Here is a 22,429-nt window from a genome sequence, read left to right on the forward strand (position 1 = left end):
TCCATTTTTTCAGTGTGTAAAATGACTTTCAATAAACAGTTTTTTTTTTTTTTAAGATAAGCAGGATTGTTTTATTTTAAAATAATTCAAAACAGTGCTTTTCTCTTTTAGTTCTGGCTCACAAGGGAGTTTACCAGTAGATTTGAAAAACATCTTGGAGAAACAGTTTTCTAAATCTTCCAGAGCTGCACACCAGGTAAAGGCAAAGGCTTTTTCAATGGAAAAGAAGGTCTTTGAACATAACATTTTTCATGTGAATTAAGTCTAATCATGTACATCTTTAAGGTTTTTTAAAAATAATTTTAGTTATGGGCATATAATTTAATAGATGATGGCTGAGAAACCAAACTGTTACTAATTTGTATTTTAACTTGGTAATTGTGTGAACCAGAGATTTAACTAATGGTTAATACTGAAAACAGAATTGTTTCCCAGAGATTGAAGAGGAAGAAGCAGGTCTTCCCAAGCGTGTAAAGTTTTGGGAATCTTTGCTTCCCAAAGTTTTAACTTTTAAGCCACATATTTCAAGAAGGTTTAAATCAGTTTGAAAGGTTTAAACACCTGTGGTTTTATCACACTTACTATAAAACCATTAAAGAGCAAACTTTTTATTCTTTGAATGGTATTTCAGATAACTTTGTATATAAAATTCTGTGGTATTTGGTAAGTAATGAAAAATGTACATTAAGGGAGAAGAGATGAATAGGCAGAGCAGAGAGGATTTTTAGGGCTGTGAAAATCCTGTGTATGATAGTATAAATGATAGATACAGTCATTATACATTTGTCTGACCCTGTGGAGTGTGCAGCACCGAGAGTGAACTGTACGGTTCATAGGCAAACTCTGCCTTTGGGTGATGATGTGTCAGTGTAGGTTAATCCTTCGTTAAAAAAATATTTATATGTATATACCATTCTGATGAATGATGTTGATAGTGGGGGAAGTTATGCATGTAAGGGAGCAAGGAGGTATATGGAAATCTCTGTACCTCCCTCTCAATTTTGTTGTAAACCTAAAACTGCTCTAAAAGAAAATGTCTTAAAAAATGCAAGGGATACAGCTTTGATATTACTTTGAAGGAAAATTATCATGCTTAAATGTATGTATTAAAAGAATAAAGACTTTTAAAGTAATGATGCATTCATCCCAAGAGCAAGAAAAAAAGCCCGAAGAAAGTGGGAGGAAATAAAGTAGAAAATAATGAAGATGGAACAACAGGTAAAGAAGTATCCACAAAGTTAAAAGCTGATTCTTTGACAATATAAATAAAATTTACACATCAGTATGGAAACTGATTAAGAAAGAAAGAAAAGAAGACATGATAAAACAACTTCAGGAATGAAAAAGGGAGAAGAATCAAGATGGTGGAGTAGGAGGACATGCTCTCACTTCCTCTTGCAAGGGCACCGGAATTACAAGTAACTGCTGAACAGTCATCGACAGAGAGACACTGGAACTCACCAAAAAAAACACCCCACATCCAGAGACAAAGGAGAAGCCACAATGAGACGGTAGGAGGGGCACAATCGCATTAAAATCAAAACCCATAAATGCTGGGTGGGTGACTCACAAACTGGAGAACAGTTATACTGCAGAAGTCCACCCACTAAAGTAAGGGTTCTGAGCCCCACATCAGGCTTCTCAACCTGGGGGTCCAGCAACAGGAGGAGGAATCTCCAGGGAATCAGACTTTGAAAGCCAGTGGGATTCAGTTGCAGGACCTCCACAGGACTGGGGGAAACAGAGACTCCACTCTTGGAGGGCACACAAAAAAGTGTGCTCACCAGGACCTGGGGGAAGGAGCACTGACCCCATAGGAGACTGAACCAGGCCTACCTTCTGGTGTTTGAGGGTTGCCTGCAGAGGTGGGGGGCAGCTGTGGCTCACCGAGGAGACAGGGGCACTGGCAGCAGGGATTCTGAGAAGTGCTCATTGGCGTGAGCCCTTCCAGAGTCCACCATTAGCCCCACCAAAGAGCCTATAAGCTCCAGTGCTGAGTCACCTCAGGCCAAACGACCACCAGGGTGGGAACACAGCCCTGCCCATTGGCAGACAAGCAGATTAAAGTGTCACTGAGCTCTACCCACCAAATCAAATTAAAGTTTTACTGAGCTCTGCTCACCCAGCCCAACCTACCGTCAGTCCCTCCCATCAGGAAGCACATACAAGCCTCCTAGACAGCTTCCTCCACAAGAGGGCAGACAGCAGAATCAGACAGTATCAGCAGTAATTCATTTTGTGGAACTGAAAATCACAGCCACAGAAAGAGAGAAAATGAAAAGGCAAAAGACTTTGTACCCGATGAAGGGACAAGATAAAACCCCAGAAAAACAACTAAATGAAGAGGAGATAGGCACTCTTCCGGAAAAAGAATTCAGAATAATGATGGTGAAGATGATCCGGGACTTTGAAAAAAGACTGGATGCAAAGATCGAAAAGTTGCAAGAAAAGTTTACCAAAGACCTAGAAGAATTGAACAAACAGAGATATGCAACACAATAACTGAAATGAAAACTACACTAGAAGGAACCAATAGCAGATTAACTGAGGCAGAAGGGTGAATAAGTGAGCTGGAAGACAGGATGGTGATAATCACTGATGTGGAAAAGAATAAAGAAAAAAGAATGAAAAGAACTGAAGACAGCCTAAGAGACCTCTGGGACAACATTAAACACACCAACATTCACATTATAGGGGTCCCAGAAGGAGAAGAGAGAGAGAAAGGACCCGAGAAAATACTGGAAGAGATGGTAGTTGAAAACTTCCCTAACATGGGAAAGGAAATAGCTACCCAAGTCCAGGAAGCACAGAGAGTCCCAAGCAGGATAAACCCAAAGAGAAACACGCCAAGACATATAGTAGTCAAACTGACAAAAATTAAAGACAGAGAAGTTATTAAAAGCAACAAGGGAGAAACGACAAATAACATACAAGGGAACTCCCATCAGGTTAACAGCTGCTTTCTCAGCAGAAACTCTGCAAGCCAGGAGGGAGTGGTGCAATATATTTAAAGTGACCTACAACCAAGAATACTCTACCCAGCATGGATCTCATTCAGATTCAATGGAGACATCAAAAGCTTTACAGACAAGCAACAGCTGAGAGAACTCAGCACCACCAAACCAGCCCTACAGTAAATGCTAAAGGAGCTTCTCTAAGTGGGAAACATAAGAGAAGAAAAGGACCTACAGAAACAAAAACAGAACAATTAAGAAAATGGTAATAGGAACATACATCTCGATAATTACCTTGAATGTAAATGGACTAAATGCACCAACCAAAAGACACAGGCTGGCTGAATGGATACAAAAACAAGACCCATATATATGCTGTCTACAAGAGACCCATTTCAGACCTAGGGACACATGCAGACGGAAAGTGAGGGGATGGAAAAAGATATTCCATGCAAATGGAAATCAAAAGAAAGCTGGCGTAGCAATAGTCATATCAGATAAAATAGACTTTAAGATAAAAAATGTTACAAGAGACAAGAAAGGGGATTCCATAAAGATCAAGGGATCCATCCGAGAAGAGGAGATAACAGTTATAAATATATGTGCACCCAATATAGAAGCACCTCAATACATAAGGCAAATGCTAACAACTATGAAAGAGGAAATCAACAGTAACACAATCATAGTAGGGGACTTTAACACCCCACTTACACCAATGGACGGATCATCCACACAAAATTAATAAGGAAACACAAGCTTTAAATGACACAGTAAATCAGCCTGATTTAATAGATATCTATAGGACATTACATCCAAAAACAGCAGATTACACATTCTTCTCAATGGTGAAAAACTGCAAGCATTCCCTCTAAGATGAGGAACAAGACAAGGATGTCCACTCTCACCACTACTATTCAACATAGTTTTGGAAGTCCTTGCCACAGCAATCAGAGAAGAAATAAAAGGAACCCAAATTGGAAAAGAAGTAAAACTGTCACTGTTTGCAGATGACATGATACTATACATAGAAAATCCTAAAGATGCCACCAGAAAACTACTCGAGCTAATCGGTGAATTCGGTTAAGTTGCAGGATACAAAATTAACACACAGAAATCTCTTGCATTTCTATACACTAACAATAAAAGATCAGAAAGAGAAATTAAGGAAACAATCCCATTCACCATTGCAACAAAAAGAATCAAATACCTAGGAATAAACCTAACCAAGGAGGTAAAAGACCTGTACTCAGAGAACTATAAGACACTAATGAAAGATATCAAAGACGACACAAACAGATGGAGGGACATACCATGTTCTTGGACCGGAACAATCAACGTTGTGAAAATGACTGTACTACCCAAAGCAATTTACAGATTCAATGCAATCCCGATCAAATTACCAATGGCATTTTTCACAGAACTAGGACAAGAAATTTTATGATTTGTATGCCAAAGCAATCTTGAGAAGGAAAGACGGAGTTGGTGGAATCAGGCTTCCTGACTTCAGGCTATACTACAAGGCTACAGTGATCAAGACAGTATGGTAGTGGCACAAAAACAGAAATATAAATCAGTGGAACAGGATAGACAGCCCAGAGATAAACTATGGTCAACTAGTCTATGACAAAGGAGGCAAGGATATACAGTGGAGAAAAGGCAGCCTCTTCAATAAGTGGTGCTGGCAAAACTGGACAGCTACATGTAAAAGAATGAAATTAGAACACTTCCTAACACCATACACAAAAATGAACTCAAAATAGATTAAAGATCTAAATGTAAGGCCAGACACTATAAAACTCCTAGAGGAAAAGAGAGGAAGAACATTCCCTAGAGTAATGGAAATAAAAACAAAAATAAATAAGTGGGACCTTCTGCACAGCAAAGGAAACTACAAGCAAGACGAAAAGACAGTCCTCAGAATGGGAGAAAATATTTGCAAACAAATCAACAGACAAAGGATTAATCTCCAAAATATATAAACAGTTCATCCAGCTCCATATCAAACAAACAACCCAATCAAAAAATGGGCAGAAGACCTAACTAGGCATTTCTCCAAAGAAGACATACAGATGGCCAAGAGGCACATGAAAAGCTGCTCAACATCACTAATTATTAGAGAAATGCAAATCAAAACTACAATGAGTTATCACCTCACACCAGTTAGAATGGGCATCATCAGAAAATCGACAAACAGTAAATGCTGGAGAGGGTGTAGAGAAAAGGGAATGCTCTTGCACTGCTGGTGGGAATATAAATTGATACAGCCACTATAGAGAACAGTATGGAGGTTCCTTGCAAAACTAAAAATAGAGTTACCGTTTGACCCAGCAATCCCACTGCTGGACATATACCCAGAGAACACCATAATTCAAAAAGACACATGCACTCCAATGTTCATTGCAGCACTATTTACAATAGCCAGGACATGGAAGCAACCTAAATGTCCATCAACAGATGAATGGGTAAAGAAGATGTGGTACATATACAATGGAATATTACTCAGTTGTAAAAAGCAATGAAACTGGGACATTTCTGGAGACATGGATGGACCTAGAGACTGTCATGCAGAGTGAAGTGAGTCAGAAAGAGAAAAACAAATATCATATATTAACACATACATGCAGACTATAGAAAAATGTTACAAATCAACTGGTTTGCAAGGCAGAAATAGAGACACAGATGTAGAGAACAAACATATGGACACCAAATGGGGAAAGTGGGGAGGGTTGGGGGGGGAATGAATTGGGAGACTGGGATACCAGATTGTACTCTGTAAATATATGCAGTTTATTGTAAAAAAAAAAAAAAAGAATGAAAAAGGTTGCATTACTAGACTCTTTAATATGACAAATACTATATCAGAATAGTATTATGAACAACATTATATTAGGAAATTTGAAAATGTGTATAGCTGAAATGGACAAATTCCTAAAAAATCCAGCTTATAAAACCTGACTCAAGAAATAGAAACAACAGAGTCCAGAGTTTATAGAATCCTGGCTAATCACTAGTGCAGTCACTAAATACCTATAGACCATGTATTATCAGTGAAAGGTTGTTTCTTTTGGTTAAATGTGATTCGTATGAGTCTGCTTTTGATAATTCAGTGCTTTATGTAAACACAGTTGTATTTCATCTAAAATAAAATATTGGAGTTAAATTTCACCCCCCAGAATGTATGTTAAAGTGGAACACAGCCCTCATTTCAGTATGTGGGTCATTTTAAAATTCCGATAACTCTGTTAGGTATATATGACAGATATCTTATTAAGGACTGTTGGAATGAAGCATGTTTGAAGCATTTTTAATCAGTTTCCTGATCAGTTTCAACAGCTTTGTAATTAGTTGCACAAAAGCATTTTTAGTATTTCTTACAGTTGGAGATTTTAAAATTGTCATTTTATATTGACTTTACTGATTCTTAAAACCGTGAAGGACTTAAATAGTAGAGACAGCCTGTAAGGACAAAAGAGTATTTAAATAAAAACAGTAGTTATTTTGAGCCTTCATTTGTTCATTTAACATACTTTTCTGTAGGCCTTGCATATGCAGAAGACTGACAGTGCCGTTCAGCCTGCTCTCATGGGGCTTTCAGGGCAGTCCGTTTGTTTGTGCTGTATTGACAGAAGTAATTTCCAATGGAAACATGAGGCAAATGGATCTGTTTTCTGGAATGACAGAGATTAGAATGGAATCAGTTTATTCAAGGCTAGTAAACACTAGTTTTTTGTGCGTCTAGCACATCTACTATAACTGTTAAAATTCATATCTTAACATAAATATGGCCATCATTGAGCTTTTTAAATACTGTACAGCAAATACCAAGCTTATGGTGAGAGCTGCTCTTTTCCATGTGTATTCTGGGGGAAAGTTCTCCTAAACTGTGATTCATTGGAGGAAAGGCAGTAGGCAGCTTTTATTTGGGTGCGATCAGACTGCTGTTCCCTCTGCTGTGTGCCGTGGGGTCTCCTTTTGGATCCTTATCATTAGGAACAGTGAGGAATGTCACATGCATGTTTGCGTTTTCTGCCCCCTTGAACAGCGTACACTTGTATGGCAAGATGTGGGGAGATCTAGGCTCAGCCTGTAGGCTTCCCTCTCCTGTCTTTATGGAATTCTGTGGCCTATAGCTATTGTCATGTAACTAAACTCTGAATTCAAATTGTTACGTATGTGCTCATGTGTGTTCAAATTATAAAGTTTTTTTCTCACTTTATTTCAGGGTACATTATAGCAAATTTTTTTCCTTATTCTCTTCTCTTTGCATTTAACCTGGTAATGTCTCTCCTGATAATTTTATCTAGTTACATTCCAGTACATGTTAGGCAGGAGCAGAGCTGCGGATTGAAATACCCATTTCTTGGTGAGAATTAAGGTCTGTTCCAGGGCATGAGGGAAGTTGTTAACATCTGGTAGTGGCTGGTAAATTGATTGATTGTTCTTATTTGTCTAGTTTTTATAGTCTCAGCCAAGCAATTTACTTATTTAAATGATGGCTGATGTTCTCCATTTGAGCTGTTAAAACTTCCAAATACTGTCTGTTTAGTCTGGAAAAGTGATCACGGCTTAGCACCATGCAGTGTAAAGGGAACCACCCTTTCTTGTCATGGATAGCGCTAGAAGTGTTGGAATTAAGATAGTGAAGCACTACCTTATAATTTCCATTTTTGTGGTGCTGTGCTGAGAATGGAAGTATAATGCATAAAGGGTAGCTTTGGGTATTTACATATTTTATGATCAGTTATAAAAGTATAACTGCCCAGTGATAAACTTTGCCATCTTAAGTTTTAGACTGTGTATGTGTAGCTCTGGATTACTGAAACAGAATTTCTTTTTTGCAGGATTTTGCTAATATAATGAAAATGCTGAGAAGCTTAATCCAGGATGGCTACACGGCTTTGTTGGAGCAGCGCTGCCGCAGTGCTGCGCAGGCCTTCACAGAGTTGCTCAACGGTTTAGATCCTCAAAAAATAAAGGTAAAAGTGCCTCCTGGTAACTTGTGTAACAGTGCTCATGCATTTCAGGTGAATGTAGAAGAGAACCAACACTTTGACTTCATCATGTTAATGTACCTTAGACGGTGCTGAGATCGGGTGAATCTACTCCAGGTTGTGAGAATCAGAGGATGCTCTGATTCAGCCTTTATGGTTGCACTCGGTATACAGCCCAGTTAGACTCTCTCCCTGGGCTATAGTTGGTGTTCCTTAGAACTCTTGGCTTTTTCTCTTATTAGAGCACTAAATCAAGGATTTGGACTCACTTTAGTCACATCTTTTCATTTACAAAGAAAGTATTAGCTAGGTAAATAGTTTATGCAGGGTTGTAAGAGAGCAAATAACTTAGTCTGTTACTCTTTCTATTTATATGCAAAAGAATATGACATCAATTACTCTGTTTTGAACAATGCCTTCAAGGAACTCTGAGACAGTGATTCTGTGTTTTAAATACTTAATAGCAAAGTAACTGCATATCTTTGCGAAATATATTTTCTAATTCTGTTTGGTCTTTAATCCCACAGTTATTAGTAAGATTTTTTTATGCTTCTTCTACCGTTGTGGCTAACAGGTTGGTATGATGTAAATTGAGCATAATTATGTTCAGATGTTTAACTGGAGCATTTGTATTGACAGCAATTGAACCTGGCCATGATTAACTACGTCTTAGTAGTCTACGGACTTGCCATTTCACTCCTTGGAATAGGACAGCCTGAGGTAAGATTGGTAACAGAGACAATAAACAATTAAAATATGCCATTAATTTTAGAAGATATGTTAAAATAGTTTCTCCATTTTGGCCTATTTCCTTCTGGGTACTTTTTTTTTCCCTTCCAGTTTTATTGAGATATAATTGACACACAGCACTGTATAAGTTTAATGTGTACAGCATAGTGATTTGACTTACGTATGTCATTAAATGATTATCACAATAAGTCTAGTGAGCACTGTCCATGTACTTTCTTGATAACTTTTTCTGAAATACCTAAATTTAATTTAGTTTTTGATTTTTTTTTTGGAAAGAAAATTTAGTTTGTGTTTCCATTAGAAAAAAGTTATGCCAGACCACCAGTGAGCATCTACGTTTTGTTTGTATAAAAAGTAAAGGATCTGATGGGTCATGATAGATTTTGGAAACATGTTGAGGGAAGATGGCAAGTTGGAGAATGTTGTAAACATTGTGATACCACTTATGTGCAATTTGGAAAACCTAAAGAAAATGTTATGTATTGTTTATGGCTATCTGTGCATCTTGTAAAAGTTAAAAAAACATGGACTAGCCGTACATCAAATTTAAGATAATGGTTGCACTTAGTGATAGAAGAAAGGAATGGGACTTGGGGAGGTTGAAAAAGAAGATTTCAACTTTGTGTTATACTGTTTTATTTTTTAAATCGTAGTAAAGATGATAATGTTAATAGCTCTTAGTTCTGGATAGTAAGTACCTGGATGTTTTATTTTCTAGCGTTCAGTCTTCCCATGACCACATGCGATCTGTGTATGGGTGTGAGCCACATGGTTTCCATTACGCATGGTTCTTCAGTGCTCTCCTTGAAAGCTTACTTAGCTGCACTGCTCAGCCTCATACTTTGCTTTCCACAGTTTTGAGTTTTTGATAAAGGTTGAAATGGCTGTAGAATTACCTCAGGAATAATATATCTTTTTTACCAACTTGGGTTCCAGGCTTCCTAGGCTAGATGGGGCTTAAGCCTAATTGCTATCTAATAAGGATCAGGTCGTCTTGTGGTCCACAGAGCCTGAGGTTCCTTTTCCTTGTGACCTCTCCTTGTTCTTGATGTGACAGTTGAATGTCTTCCGTTAGGGACTCTCATTCTATTTTCTAGTGGATTGTTGGAGACAGGAATATATGATCTCAATCCTTCTATTCTTGGCAGAGTAATAATAAACATCTTACTGTGTTTTGCCTTACTGGAATTGAAGAAATAGTTTATTACATTTTTTATTTATTTTGATTTACTTATGATTAAAAAAAAATAGATATGATAGAACTTAGACAATTTAAAGAATTTCATCATTCAGAGTATCCCCAGAAGGAAGTTGGTGTATTTATTCCAGAACAGCCCTTGCGTAAACATTTTTGAAATGCTTGCTTTGGAACTGGCCTCAAATCTTCTTAACTCCATTTTGTAGTGACATTTCCTTTTTCACCCACAATGGAGTGGCCAGTATTGCTCTGAGCTGTGTCTTTTGGGTTTTTCCCAAAACAATATTCATTCAAAGCCCAGAGGCTTCCTCTGTTGAGAATATTCGAAAGAATGTACTCTAAGCTCTGTGAAGTTTTTACTAAAGAGCTGTATTTAAGACAGAGCATTGGCCTGTCTTATGTCATGAAACATTGTGGCAACATCATTGGAATTCCTGTGATCCCAAGGGATCAGCACTTACTAGGGTATATTATAATGTGTTTGCATCTAAATCAATCTTTTTACCCTGAGTTCACACCTTTTAGTGTTAGCCAGCACACACTGGGCCGTCTGTGTGTTAGTTAAATGCTCATTGGTTGGTTGTCTGAGTTCAGTGCCAACTTTTCATTCTGGAGCTAAATCATTTTGGTTATGTCTCTGAGTATATGTTCAAAATTGATGTAATTGCTAAGAAAGTGAAATGCAGAATGTGTAATTTTGCCATAGAAATTTTTGGGTATACAGTTGTTTTTAATATTATACAAAAGGAATCAACCTTCAGGTAAAATCTATTCTAGCATTTCTCTTTTTGTGTAAGTGATCACTATTCTCATTGCTACTGAAGGAATTATCTGAAGCAGAAAACCAGTTTAAGAGGATGATTGAACACTACCCCAATGAGGGACTTGATTGCTTGGCCTACTGTGGAATTGGAAAAGTGTATCTGAAAAAAAACAGGTTCGTAGAAACCACACTACGTTATGCTCTAGGCTGGTAAAATCATTTGAAGTCTGATGTGATGATGACCCTCTTTTCTGGAGTTGCTTTGGTATCTTCTCTGTGGCACACTATGATAATTGTGTTTACTTTGAGTACTGGCATTTCAATATTAATTATTAAAGTAACGCCAATCAAGTCAGTTCCCAGTGCTTTCTAATTTTGAATCTAATAAGAAAGTCAATAATAGAGTGATTTGACACAAAGGATTTTATCTTTTATCTTTTAGTGTATATCATTTATAAATGGTGACTGAATTGATGTAAATTAATGCTTTACAAGTGTGATTATATGATTTTTTGGTTAAATACCTATTTCCCCCAAAAAACTTGTATGAGGATAGTTTTAATATGAAGTATATGTGTATTCAAGTACGTCATGTGTTAGAAACAAAATCCCTTCTCTGAACCTATAGATGACATACATCCAATATAGTAGTAGGTATGTGATATTACTTTCATAAAGAAATAATTGTTCATTGATTGAATATCATTCATAACTTTTAATTATCCTTAAATTTTCATCTGTTTAGATGAAGTTTTATCAGATCATTGGTACCCTTGGGAACCCAATCTTAGAGGGTGCCTAGAACCTTCTTTAAACATCTTTAAAGATTAAAGAAAGTTCTTTTACTTCCTGAAGATACCGTCTGACCAGCTGAACTCTATTATAAAGAATCAGGGGTAGTGAGGATTTAGCAATCACCTCTATGGTAATAACAAATGAAATTAATTTCCAAGTTTAGTGTAAGTGGTTTAGGACCTACCTGTTTAATGCAGTGGCCACCTGCAAATATTCACAAGATCTGGAAAAATAACATAAGTGTGTAACATCATGAAGGTTGTGGTAAGTGAAGAAGTGTTTGCCATTTTGAAAGTCATTTAAATTTTTTAAAATTTGTTTTATTGAAGTATTTTCAGTGATTTACAGTGTTGTGGAAAGGCATTTAAATTTTAATTTCAGAATAATACAGTTCGGGTTTCCATGTCCAGTAAGCTGGTTTTTTGCTGTTGTAATGTGTGGTTTCTGGTTTAAAGTCCTGCTGTTTATAACTGTCTTCTGGTGGATGTGGTCTAGCTTTTCTGCAGGTGAAATTTTCTGTACCCAAAGGCAAAAATGACTTCTTCAGTTGGTAAATCATTTCAAGATTAGAGAAAGCAGGGAACCTTCTTTATTCTCTAGTCTGAAAAGAAGAATAAAGACTGGGATAACCTTGTAATCCAGTAATCTAGTATTCTTTTGTTGAATGGACTGTGGGAATCTATTGACATTATTTTTTAAACCATGAATCGGGACTGAAACATTTCATATTTATAGTTAAAACAGTTTACATACACATGTGTTCTGTTAAAATAATTCACTGCTTTATAGTTGAAGATGTCCAGAATAACACAAACTCTTCAAAAATTTTTCCACAAAGTGATTTTACTGTAGATGTTCTAAGTGAATCAAGTTAAAAAAAATTTCCCTATTTATGATAAAGTGAAGCTTTGCTGTTGCTCTATAAGAATCTAATTAGATTAGTAAATCAGATTAAAATGGAACAACCTAATTCATTTTTCTGTTTTAATTGTTGAAAACTTTAAAAAATAAATTACAACTTTAAAAGGACTAATGTGCATCTGCCATAATAAAGCCAGTGTTCAGGTAGATTAGTGTTTAATTTATATTACTTTTGTAGCAAACAGTGATAATAATGTCTTGGTTTTTTGAAGAAAATCTGGGTTACATTGAATATTTCTGTGCATTGATTTGTCAAGTGTACTCTTACCTAGTAAGCTTGAAATCTCTGTGCCTTGTTGTGGGGAATGAAAATTCATGTCACATCTTTAATACCTTCTTCATGATTATGACTTTAGATTTCTAGAAGCTCTTAATCATTTCGAGAAAGCAAGAACCTTGATCTGTCGTCTTCCTGGAGTGTTAACTTGGCCCACAAGTAATGTGGTTATTGAAGAGACTCAGCCAGGGAAGATAAAGGTAACCATTTATTGCTCTAGTGAGCTTCTTACTAACCATAAAAGCTCATCTGTGCTCCTGCGCTCTGACTTGGGTATCAGAAGACAGAGAGGTAGGAGCACTCTGTCCTCAGCTCCTCCATATGCATTTCCGCTTTAAAGACTGGTGAGAATCATCTGCATTTATTGAGTGTTGCCTGTGTGCCAATCACACACCTTCCATTTATCACTACCTCTAACCCTTACAGCAGCCCTGTGTGATAAGCATGGTTATTCCCATTTGACAGATGAGGGGAAGTTACATTTCGAGAGGTTAAGTGATGAGCTCAAGGTTAAACAGCTAGGAGATGGTGCAGCCGGGACTTGAATCCAGGCATCCTGACCAGAGCGTGTGCTGTTAAGCAGTGTCACGTACTGGTTGTACTTAGAGAAAGGAATAGCATCTTTTTTTCATCATGGTTATTAAGATGGTACTTGAAGATACTGAAAATATAAATTTAGTCTCATATAGAAGCACAGGATGCTTTGCCAGTTCTAGGAAGACTAAATTATGTGAATTGACTTGGATGGGCCTTTACTTGTGAACCCTGGCACTTACTCAGAATGTGCTTTTGGGTGAAGCTTTTAAAAGCACAGGAATCAACTCTTACAACTCAGTAATAAAAAGACACTAATTAAAAGTAGCCAAAATAATCTGAATAGGCATATCTGCCAACAGGTTGTATAAATAGACAATAAGCATGTAAAATGTGTTCAACAATTAGCCATAGAGAAATGCAAGTTAAAGCAAGATAGTACTTCTCACTCACTTGGGTGTCTGTAATCAAGAAGGCAGACAGTAATAAGTGTTGGCAAGGATGTGGAGAACTCAGAACCCCTGTATATTGCTGTAAAATGATGGAGCTGCTTTGGAAAACAGTCTGGTAGTTCCTCCTGGCTTAAAGATAGAGTTACCCTATGACCCAGCAGTTTCACTCCTAGGTATATACAGAGACAGGAAAACATAAGTTCTCACAAAAACTTGTACATGAATGTTCGTAGCAGCATTATTTATAATAGTCCAAAAGAGGAAACGGCTCAAAGTGTCCATCAGTTGATGAATGGTTAAATAAAATGTGGTATATCCATATAATTGGATATCGTGTCCATATAAAGGAATGAAGTACTGATGATGTGATACAACATAGTGAATCTTGGAAACAGCGTGCTAAGTGAAAGAAACCAGACTCGAAAGGCCACATACTGTATGATTCTGTTTATCTGAAATCTCCAGAGTAGGAAAATCTACATGTGAAGACAGATAGTAGATTAGTGGTTGTCAGGGTCCAGGGGATTGAGGAACGATGGGGAGAGATTGCTGATGAGTATGGGCTTTCTTATTGGGTGGTGAAATGTTCTAGTATAGGTTATCGTGATGGTTATACAGTTCTGAATATACTAAAAAGCAACTGAACTATACACTTTAAATGTGTGAATTGTATGGTATATGAATTATATCTCAACAAAGCTGTTATAAAAAATAAAACTAAACATAGGGATTATTGGATTTTCCACTCTTTGTAGTGGATTGGAATGGAGGCACAGAAAGTATTGATAACAAAAGCTAGCACTGGAAGTGTGCCATGAGTCTTGGGTGCTTCAGTGGCAGTGGTGCAGTTCTCCAGGAGATGAATAAGCACAAGTGGTAGGGATTCAGTTCCAGGAGGTAGATGAATGGCAGTTGTGGGATCATAGGTGAAATGACGTTGGGAAGGGGGAGAACAGTAGTAAAGTCCTAAGGGTTATTCTGCCTCATTTGACTCACTGTGAATGCTTAAAGGAGATTTCTAAGAGGTGTGTATTGTAAAATGAGGTTTGATGATTGTAGAACAGGGTAAGATTTTGATTCAGAGTCTCTGTATCAGCCTCTTTCTAGAAGGAAAAACTTTAAAAGTTGTATGTACTTCTTGGCTAAAAGGCATTTGGTCCTTTCTGTGGTGAAAATATTTTGATGGCAAGAGATTACTGAAATCACAAACATTTATTGTTGCGTTAGTGTTGTAGTGGTATCATTCTTGCTTATTTTTGTTTCAGATGCTGTTAGAGAAATTTATTGAAGAATGCAGGTTCCCTCCAGTGCCAGATGCCATTTGTTGCTATCAGAAGTGCCGTGGATATTCCAAAATCCAGATATATATAACTGATCCAGACTTTAAGGTACGTAGTGTGTAGGACATTAACTTGTTGAATTGTGCCTTAAAAAGGATTCAGAACAAATTCTGTAATTGGAGACACCCGAGTTCTCTGACTTGTCAGCAGTTTTACATCCTCCTATCTGCCTCATCCCATGGACTTAAGTCCGCATCATCTCCAGAGCCACTGAAATAAACACTGAGGGCAGGGATGGTGACCTGAGAAGGCAGGTTAGCTAATTCCATTTTCCCTTTCTAGCCTATTCTTAGGAGCGCAGGGAACAAAGTGAAGTTATTACCCCTGATTTGTTGCAATTCCAATTTCTTGAAAAATTTGCGTCCAAGAATCTGAAGGCCATTCTGATCACTGAATTAACTCCTAGAGACCTGTCTGAGACAAAGTCTGGCAATTAATTGAGTGAATAAGACACTGGGCCTTAGCTTATTCAAGAAGATAGAAACTGCCCACTGTCCCTGGTTAGTAGATCAGATGAAAGAAAGTTTATAAAATATTTGATATTGTAAAGGATAACCCAACTGTAAATTGTGGAAATGAATACGTCAGTCAAGCTTGATACTGGCAGCACTAGGCAGTCTGGGGTATGGAAGTATTATACTCCCCCAGGAGGAAGTGTGACATCTAGTTATGTCTGCCAGGTGAATGCAGACAGCTATCTTAATGTGTGTTGTGAGTGTAACAGAGAGTGTGTGTAGACATCTATAAAATGTGAATTAAAAATTGTTTTAAACCCTAGGGTTTTATAAGAATCAGCTGTTGCCAGTACTGTAAAATAGAATTTCACATGAACTGTTGGAAGAAGTTAAAAACAACAACCTTTAATGATAAAATTGACAAGGTAAGGCTAAGAAGATTGTCTAGGTTTTTCATTATGCTCACTGTATGTTGATTTTTCTTTTCCTTATGATGAGAACTCTTAGGATTTACTCTGTCGTTTATTTATTTATTATTTTAATTTGTTTTGGCTGTGTTGGGTCTTCATTGCTGCGTGTGGGCTTTCTCTTGTGACGAGCAGGGGCTACTCTTCATTGTGGTGTGTGGATTTCTCATTGCAGTATCTTCTCTTGCTGCGGGGCACAGGCTCTAGGTGCGTGGGCTCAGTAGTTGTGGCTCATGGGCTCTAGAGCGCAGGCTCAGTAGTTGTGGCTCATGGGCTTAGTTGCTCCGGCATGTGGGATCTTCCCAGACCAGGGCTTGAACCTGTGTCCCCTGCATTGGCAGACAGATTCTTAGCCACTGCGCCACGAGGGAAGCCCCAGCTGCTATCCTTATTGAGGAAAAAAAATTTAAGCTGGTTGTGCTAGGTGAATGTTAGCAATCGGAATTATTCTAGTAGAAATAAATTCTCACACTATACACACTTGCACGTGGTTATCTAGAGGTATAATGGTGTCACTAAATAACTTTTGCCATTGAGTCACTTCTGCTGTCTTTTTCTTACCCTAATTGAGCTTCTCTAGATATACCCACGCCCTTTGTGGTCTTAACCATTCCCACGGGTTGAAGTACCCTCTGTAAAGTAGCTTTCACTAGGATATATTGAAGTGACTCAAATATCTTATGACTTACAGTAAGCTTGTTTCTTGCTTATGTTACTTGTCCTGAAGTTTTGCAGTTGTTGTCCAGGGTTGGGCTCTGGTCTCTGGTCTTTGTTTCTGAATTGAGGCTGGGGAGTGACTGGGACATGTTCTTGTGGCTGAGGGAAAAGAGCAGTGGCCAGTCCATTCAGTGTTTCTTAAAGCTTTTGCATGGACACAGTGTACATCGTGTCAACTCATTTTACATGACCAAAGCAAGTCACTTGGTCACCCCTACAGCTGGAGGCTCTGGAAGTCAGATGGCAATGAGCAGGGACCCTGAAGGAGGTTTTAGATCGTATTTGACTGTTCCTAATAGTTAAAATAGTATATGTGTATAGATTTATGCTGAGATGTGGCCCCGTCCCCCCCTTTTTTTTAATCAAATAGGATTTTCTACAAGGAATTTGTCTTACTCCTGACTGTGAAGGAATCATTTCAAAGATTATCATCTTCAGCAGCGGTGGTCAGGTTAAATGTGAAGTAAGTATTGAATAAAGGGGAAATCTCCTTAAATTAATAAACAAAATGCCTATACCTTTCAAAATGTGATTTAAATTTGTGGAAGTTGTACTACTCTGATCTTGTATCTTTCAGGAAGGAAACAGGTACTTAATATAAGAAATTATACAATAATAGGATGTGAGAATGCTTCTTTGCAGTGAAGGATTCTCATATTCTTTTATCTCCTAAAAAGAAAAGGAGGCTTTTTACATTTTAGTTTTACTGTTTTTACTCTTTTTGATAACCTTGTTTTTTTTAATTCCCAGTAAACTTTTGGGTGTTGGCAAGGTGGGGGATCTTAGGGAGGGAGAAGAGTGTCTTGAGGGATTACCTTTAGCCTCACTATGTGGGAGTTGCAGGAGTGGGTTGTTGTAATGACATCTGTAGTTTATTTGATGTAATGCTTACTCTTAACTTTTTTTTTTTAACTTTCTTAAAGTGTGTCTACTCTCCTGTTCCTCTTTTCAGTAAATTGTTTTGCTAAAGTTTTCTGGGCTTTTGTTTGGGTCATACATCGTCACTGTTCTCTATCAAATTGAACGTTGACTGTGTGCTTCTGAAATGTTTTTCACTTGTGGTTTTGTGCTTTATGTCATGGGAGCATGAGATAAATTTTGGATGTTTCTGTTTTATTTAAAGTTTGAACACAAGGTCATTAAAGAAAAGATTCCTCCAAGACCTATTCTGAAACAGAAATGTTCTAGGTAAGATTTTTTAATAATCGATAGGTTAGTAATGTCTATTAGAATATAATTCTGTTAAATGCAGGTTTCCAAATTATGCTGTTTTTAAAACTGGCTCTGCACACATATTCAAATAAGTGGTTTTGAGTGAATTTTGTAGATATTTATAACTTTTAAGACAGCTAGCCTAGAATGGTTAAATGCTAAAAACTTGAATAAGAAGCATTATTTAGTAGTTGAATTTATAAGTAAAATTATGACATTTGAACTATGAAATGACATGTTCAATAGATTTGGCATTTGGATAAAAATTATATACTTGTTCTCAGTTGTTTAAGCTTTAAACTTTAATTTCAAAAACATCTTTCCTTTTACTCTCTTCAGCAAACATTTCTCACCCTGAAATATGAATGAACTGTCAAAAGTATTCCTTCTCTGTATCTTCTTGTTCAGATCAGATAATTCGAATCCTTTTTTCTTTTCTTTTTGGTCATGCTTGTTTTCCATTTTAAGAAGTGATCTTTTTCATCATTGGTGACCAAGCAAAAGCAAAAGAAAGGATGAACAGAATTATTTGTTGAAGAGAATTTGTTGTAACCATATTGACCAAATTCTGGTGTTGTGGGCCATTATTGGGTTGTGAAAATATTTTACTGTGGAAAAGAGTATTTACATGTATTACCTTGCAGAGTAATTTTTACTATTCCTGTTTATCCTAAGCAGTAATTTATATACATGGAAATAACATCTGTATGATCTATACATGCCATCCTTAATTAGAAGTCACTCAGTTGTTGAGGTTCTTGTTTTTGTGAAACAAGTACACTTCTTTTGACTGAATTGACCACGTCTCAAAATTTTTTAATATTGAACAGAAGATATATGCCAAGTTCTAATTAAAAAAGGAAACTTCTAACTTATTGTTTGGAGAATGGTTTCTACAATAGGCAAAGGAAAACAGTTGAATTTATAACCAAGGTGAATTATCACTAATTGTAAATATTTTTCAGCCTAGAGAAGTTAAGGCTGAAAGAAGACAAAAAATTGAAGCGAAAGATCCAGAAAAAGGAAGCAAAAAAATTAGCACAAGAAAGATTGGAAGAGGACCTAAGGGAAAGTAATCCACCTAAAACTGAGGAGCAGAAAGGTATGCTGGGAGTCCAAGGCATGATTAAGAATAATATATTCTTGCTCAAAATTCATCTTGTTGGGCCTTATGCTAATTGTTACTGAATTGAAATTTAGTTTTCCGTTGGCATTTTGATTTTATCACCATCTTCTGATTACCCTGAGATGGGAAGGGGGGTTAGTGTGAGGAACATTGAATTTATTTATTTATTTATTTTAAGAACTTTTATTGAGATACAGTTAACAGACAATAAACTGTATATATTTACAGTGTACAGTTTGGTATCCCAGTCTCCCAATTCATTCCCCCCCCAACCCTCCCCACTTTCCCCATTTGGTGTCCATATGTTTGTTCTCTACATCTGTGTCTCTATTTCTGCCTTGCAAACTGATTGATTTGTAACATTTTTCTATAGTCCGCATGTATGTGTTAATATATGGTATTTGTTTTTCTCTTTCTGACTCACTTCACTCTGCATGACAGTCTCTAGGTCCATCCATGTCTCCAGAAATGTCCCAGTTTCATTGCTTTTTACAACTGAGTAATATTCCATTGTATATGTACCACATCTTCTTTACCCATTCATCTGTTGATGGACATTTAGGTTGCTTCCATGTCCTGGCTATTGTAAATAGTGCTGCAATGAACATTGGAGTGCATGTGTCTTTTTGAATTATGGTGTTCTCTGGGTATATGTCCAGCAGTGGGATTGCTGGGTCAAACGGTAACTCTATTTTTAGTTTTGCAAGGAACCTCCATACTGTTCTCTATAGTGGCTGTATCAATTTATATTCCCACCAGCAGTGCAAGAGCATTCCCTTTTCTCTACACCCTCTCCAGCATTTACTGTTTGTCGATTTTCTGATGATGCCCATTCTAACCGGTGTGAGGTGATAACTCATTGTAGTTTTGATTTGCATTTCTCTAATAATTAGTGATGTTGAGCAGCTTTTCATGTGCCTCTTGGCCATCTGTATGTCTTCTTTGGAGAAATGCCTAGTTAGGTCTTCTGCCCATTTTTTGATTGGGTTGTTTGTTTGATATGGAGCTGGATGAACTGTTTATATATTTTGGAGATTAATCCTTTGTCTGTTGATTTGTTTGCAAATATTTTCTCCCATTCTGAGGACTGTCTTTTCGTCTTGCTTGTAGTTTCCTTTGCTGTGCAGAAGGTCCCACTTATTTATTTTTGTTTTTATTTCCATTACTCTAGGGAGTGTTCTTCCTCTCTTTTCCTCTAGGAGTTTTATAGTGTCTGGCCTTACATTTTAGATCTTTAATCTATTTTGAGTTCATTTTTGTGTATGGTGTTAGGAAGTGTTCTAATTTCGTTCTTTTACATGTAGCTGTCCAGTTTTGCCAGCACCACTTATTGAAGAGGCTGCCTTTTCTCCACTGTATATCCTTGCCTCCTTTGTCATAGATTAGTTGACCATAGTTTATCTCTGGGCTGTCTATCCTGTTCCACTGATTTATATTTCTGTTTTTGTGCCACTACCATACTGTCTTGATCACTGTAGCCTTGTAGTATAGCCTGAAGTCAGGAAGCCTGATTCCACCAACTCCGTCTTTCCTTCTCAAGATTGCTTTGGCATACAAATCATAAAATTTCTTGTCCTAGTTCTGTGAAAAATGCCATTGGTAATTTGATCGGGATTGCATTGAATCTGTAAATTGCTTTGGGTAGTACAGTCATTTTCACAACGTTGATTGTTCCGGTCCAAGAACATGGTATGTCCCTCCATCTGTTTGTGTCGTCTTTGATATCTTTCATTAGTGTCTTATAGTTCTCTGAGTACAGGTCTTTTACCTCCTTGGTTAGGTTTATTCCTAGGTATTTGATTCTTTTTGTTGCAATGGTGAATGGGATTGTTTCCTTAATTTCTCTTTCTGATCTTTTATTGTTAGTGTATAGAAATGCAAGAGATTTCTGTGTGTTAATTTTGTATCCTGCAACTTAACCGAATTCACCGATTAGCTCGAGTAGTTTTCTGGTGGCATCTTTAGGATTTTCTATGTATAGTATCATGTCATCTGCAAACAGTGACAGTTTTACTTCTTCTTTTCCAATTTGGGTTCCTTTTATTTCTTCTCTGATTGCTGTGGCAAGGACTTCCAAAACTATGTTGAATAGTAGTGGCGAGAGTGGACATCCTTGTCTTGTTCCTCATCTTAGAGGGATTTTATCACCATCTTCTGATTACCCTGAGATGGGGAGAGGGTTGGTGTAAGGAACATTGAATTTAGAAGCAATATACGAGGATTGAAAATGCTACCCTGCCACTAACTCAGGGCAGATTCTGTGTCAGTTTCCTTATCTCTGAAGTGAAAGTGGAAATAATGTCTGATATTCCTATTGTATGTTTGACAGTGCTTTGTAAACCTTGCTACACAGATTTAAGTTCTGAAACATTGAATTGTAAATTAGCCACTGATTATCTGAAATATGTTGGGTTCACATAAAGAAGCAGTTCATACAAGGTGCCAGAGAGATTGCTTAGTCCAGCCTTCTGTTTTACGCTCATCTTCTCAGCATTCCTTAATCAACATGGGAGCGGTCTCAGTAATTTACTATTTCTGTGGACATATTTACTTTCAGGTTTTCGGGCAGGGGCGGGTTAGTTGTGGTTTTTTTGTTTGTTTTAATTGTGGTATAGTTTCAGGTGTATGACATAATGACTTGATATTTGTATATATTTCAAAATGATTATCACAATAAGTGCAGTAAACATCCATCACCATATATAGTTACAGAATTTTTCTTTGCATGATGAGAACTTTCAAGATCTATATGCAAATACATAAAACAGCATTATTAACCATAGTCACAATACTGTACATTATATCCCCAGGACTACTTTTAGTTTTGAGTTAAAGTAAGATATTCTCATTTTCTACTATGACAGCTATTCCCAAAATGAGAAATTTCCTCTTGTTGTCTTTATTTTTCATCTAGTATTTCATTAATGTTTCACAAATTAATCAGAATTATCTTTTCTACCTAAAAATTTTTTAGTGAACATTATTTACTTATTTTATATATATGTGTGTGTGTGTGTATATATATATATATATATATGTTTGTATTTAATTTATTGTATTAAAAGAGGCTAAATGGCCATTTTTGGGGGGAAATGCCTGGGTGGGAAGCTGAACTTCTGAGGTGTATTAGATCTTGGTATCAGTGACTCCACAAGTCTATGAATTAGGATTCAACAATAAGATGAATAACAGAACAGTAACTACCAAATATTAATTGTATTTATACCTGAAGAAATGATCCCTTTGACTCCAGAAAAAAATTCTTTGCCTTCATGCCTGAAACATGTTTATTGAATATAAAGCTTGGGTAATTGATAAGGCTCAGTTAGGATTTTTAGATGTTACATGAGTGGTACAAGTGAAGGTAATAAGGTACTTGATATTCTCGATTTAATGTGAATTTTCTTGTCTTTTAAAGATGTTAAATATTTTATTCATATTCCTAATTTTAAATTTCTTGGGTTATTTAAAACAATG

The 22,429-nt window shown here is 36.8% G+C and overlaps 1 protein-coding gene across 13 annotated transcripts in view; it reads left to right on the top strand.

The window, feature by feature from the left end:
• Positions 1-22,429, top strand: part of TTC3 (tetratricopeptide repeat domain 3) — a 129,445-nt gene that overhangs the window by 47,307 nt on the left and 59,709 nt on the right. For all 13 annotated transcript variants that reach the window (XR_009047773.1, XM_057697443.1, XM_057697449.1 and 10 more), the window contains 10 exons: positions 112-196; positions 7,796-7,930; positions 8,585-8,665; positions 10,718-10,830; positions 12,729-12,849; positions 14,901-15,023; positions 15,754-15,855; positions 16,985-17,077; positions 17,738-17,802; positions 18,792-18,928. Coding sequence is in view for 12 of the 13 variants with exons in the window: in XM_057697443.1 (XP_057553426.1) it covers positions 112-196; positions 7,796-7,930; positions 8,585-8,665; positions 10,718-10,830; positions 12,729-12,849; positions 14,901-15,023; positions 15,754-15,855; positions 16,985-17,077; positions 17,738-17,802; positions 18,792-18,928 (1,055 nt within the window). In the remaining variant the exon portion in view is untranslated. The remainder of the gene's footprint in view (positions 1-111; positions 197-7,795; positions 7,931-8,584; positions 8,666-10,717; positions 10,831-12,728; positions 12,850-14,900; positions 15,024-15,753; positions 15,856-16,984; positions 17,078-17,737; positions 17,803-18,791; positions 18,929-22,429) is intronic.

The sequence above is a fragment of the Hippopotamus amphibius genome, chromosome 10, assembly GCF_030028045.1.
Source record: "Hippopotamus amphibius kiboko isolate mHipAmp2 chromosome 10, mHipAmp2.hap2, whole genome shotgun sequence".
NCBI lineage: Eukaryota > Metazoa > Chordata > Mammalia > Artiodactyla > Hippopotamidae > Hippopotamus > Hippopotamus amphibius.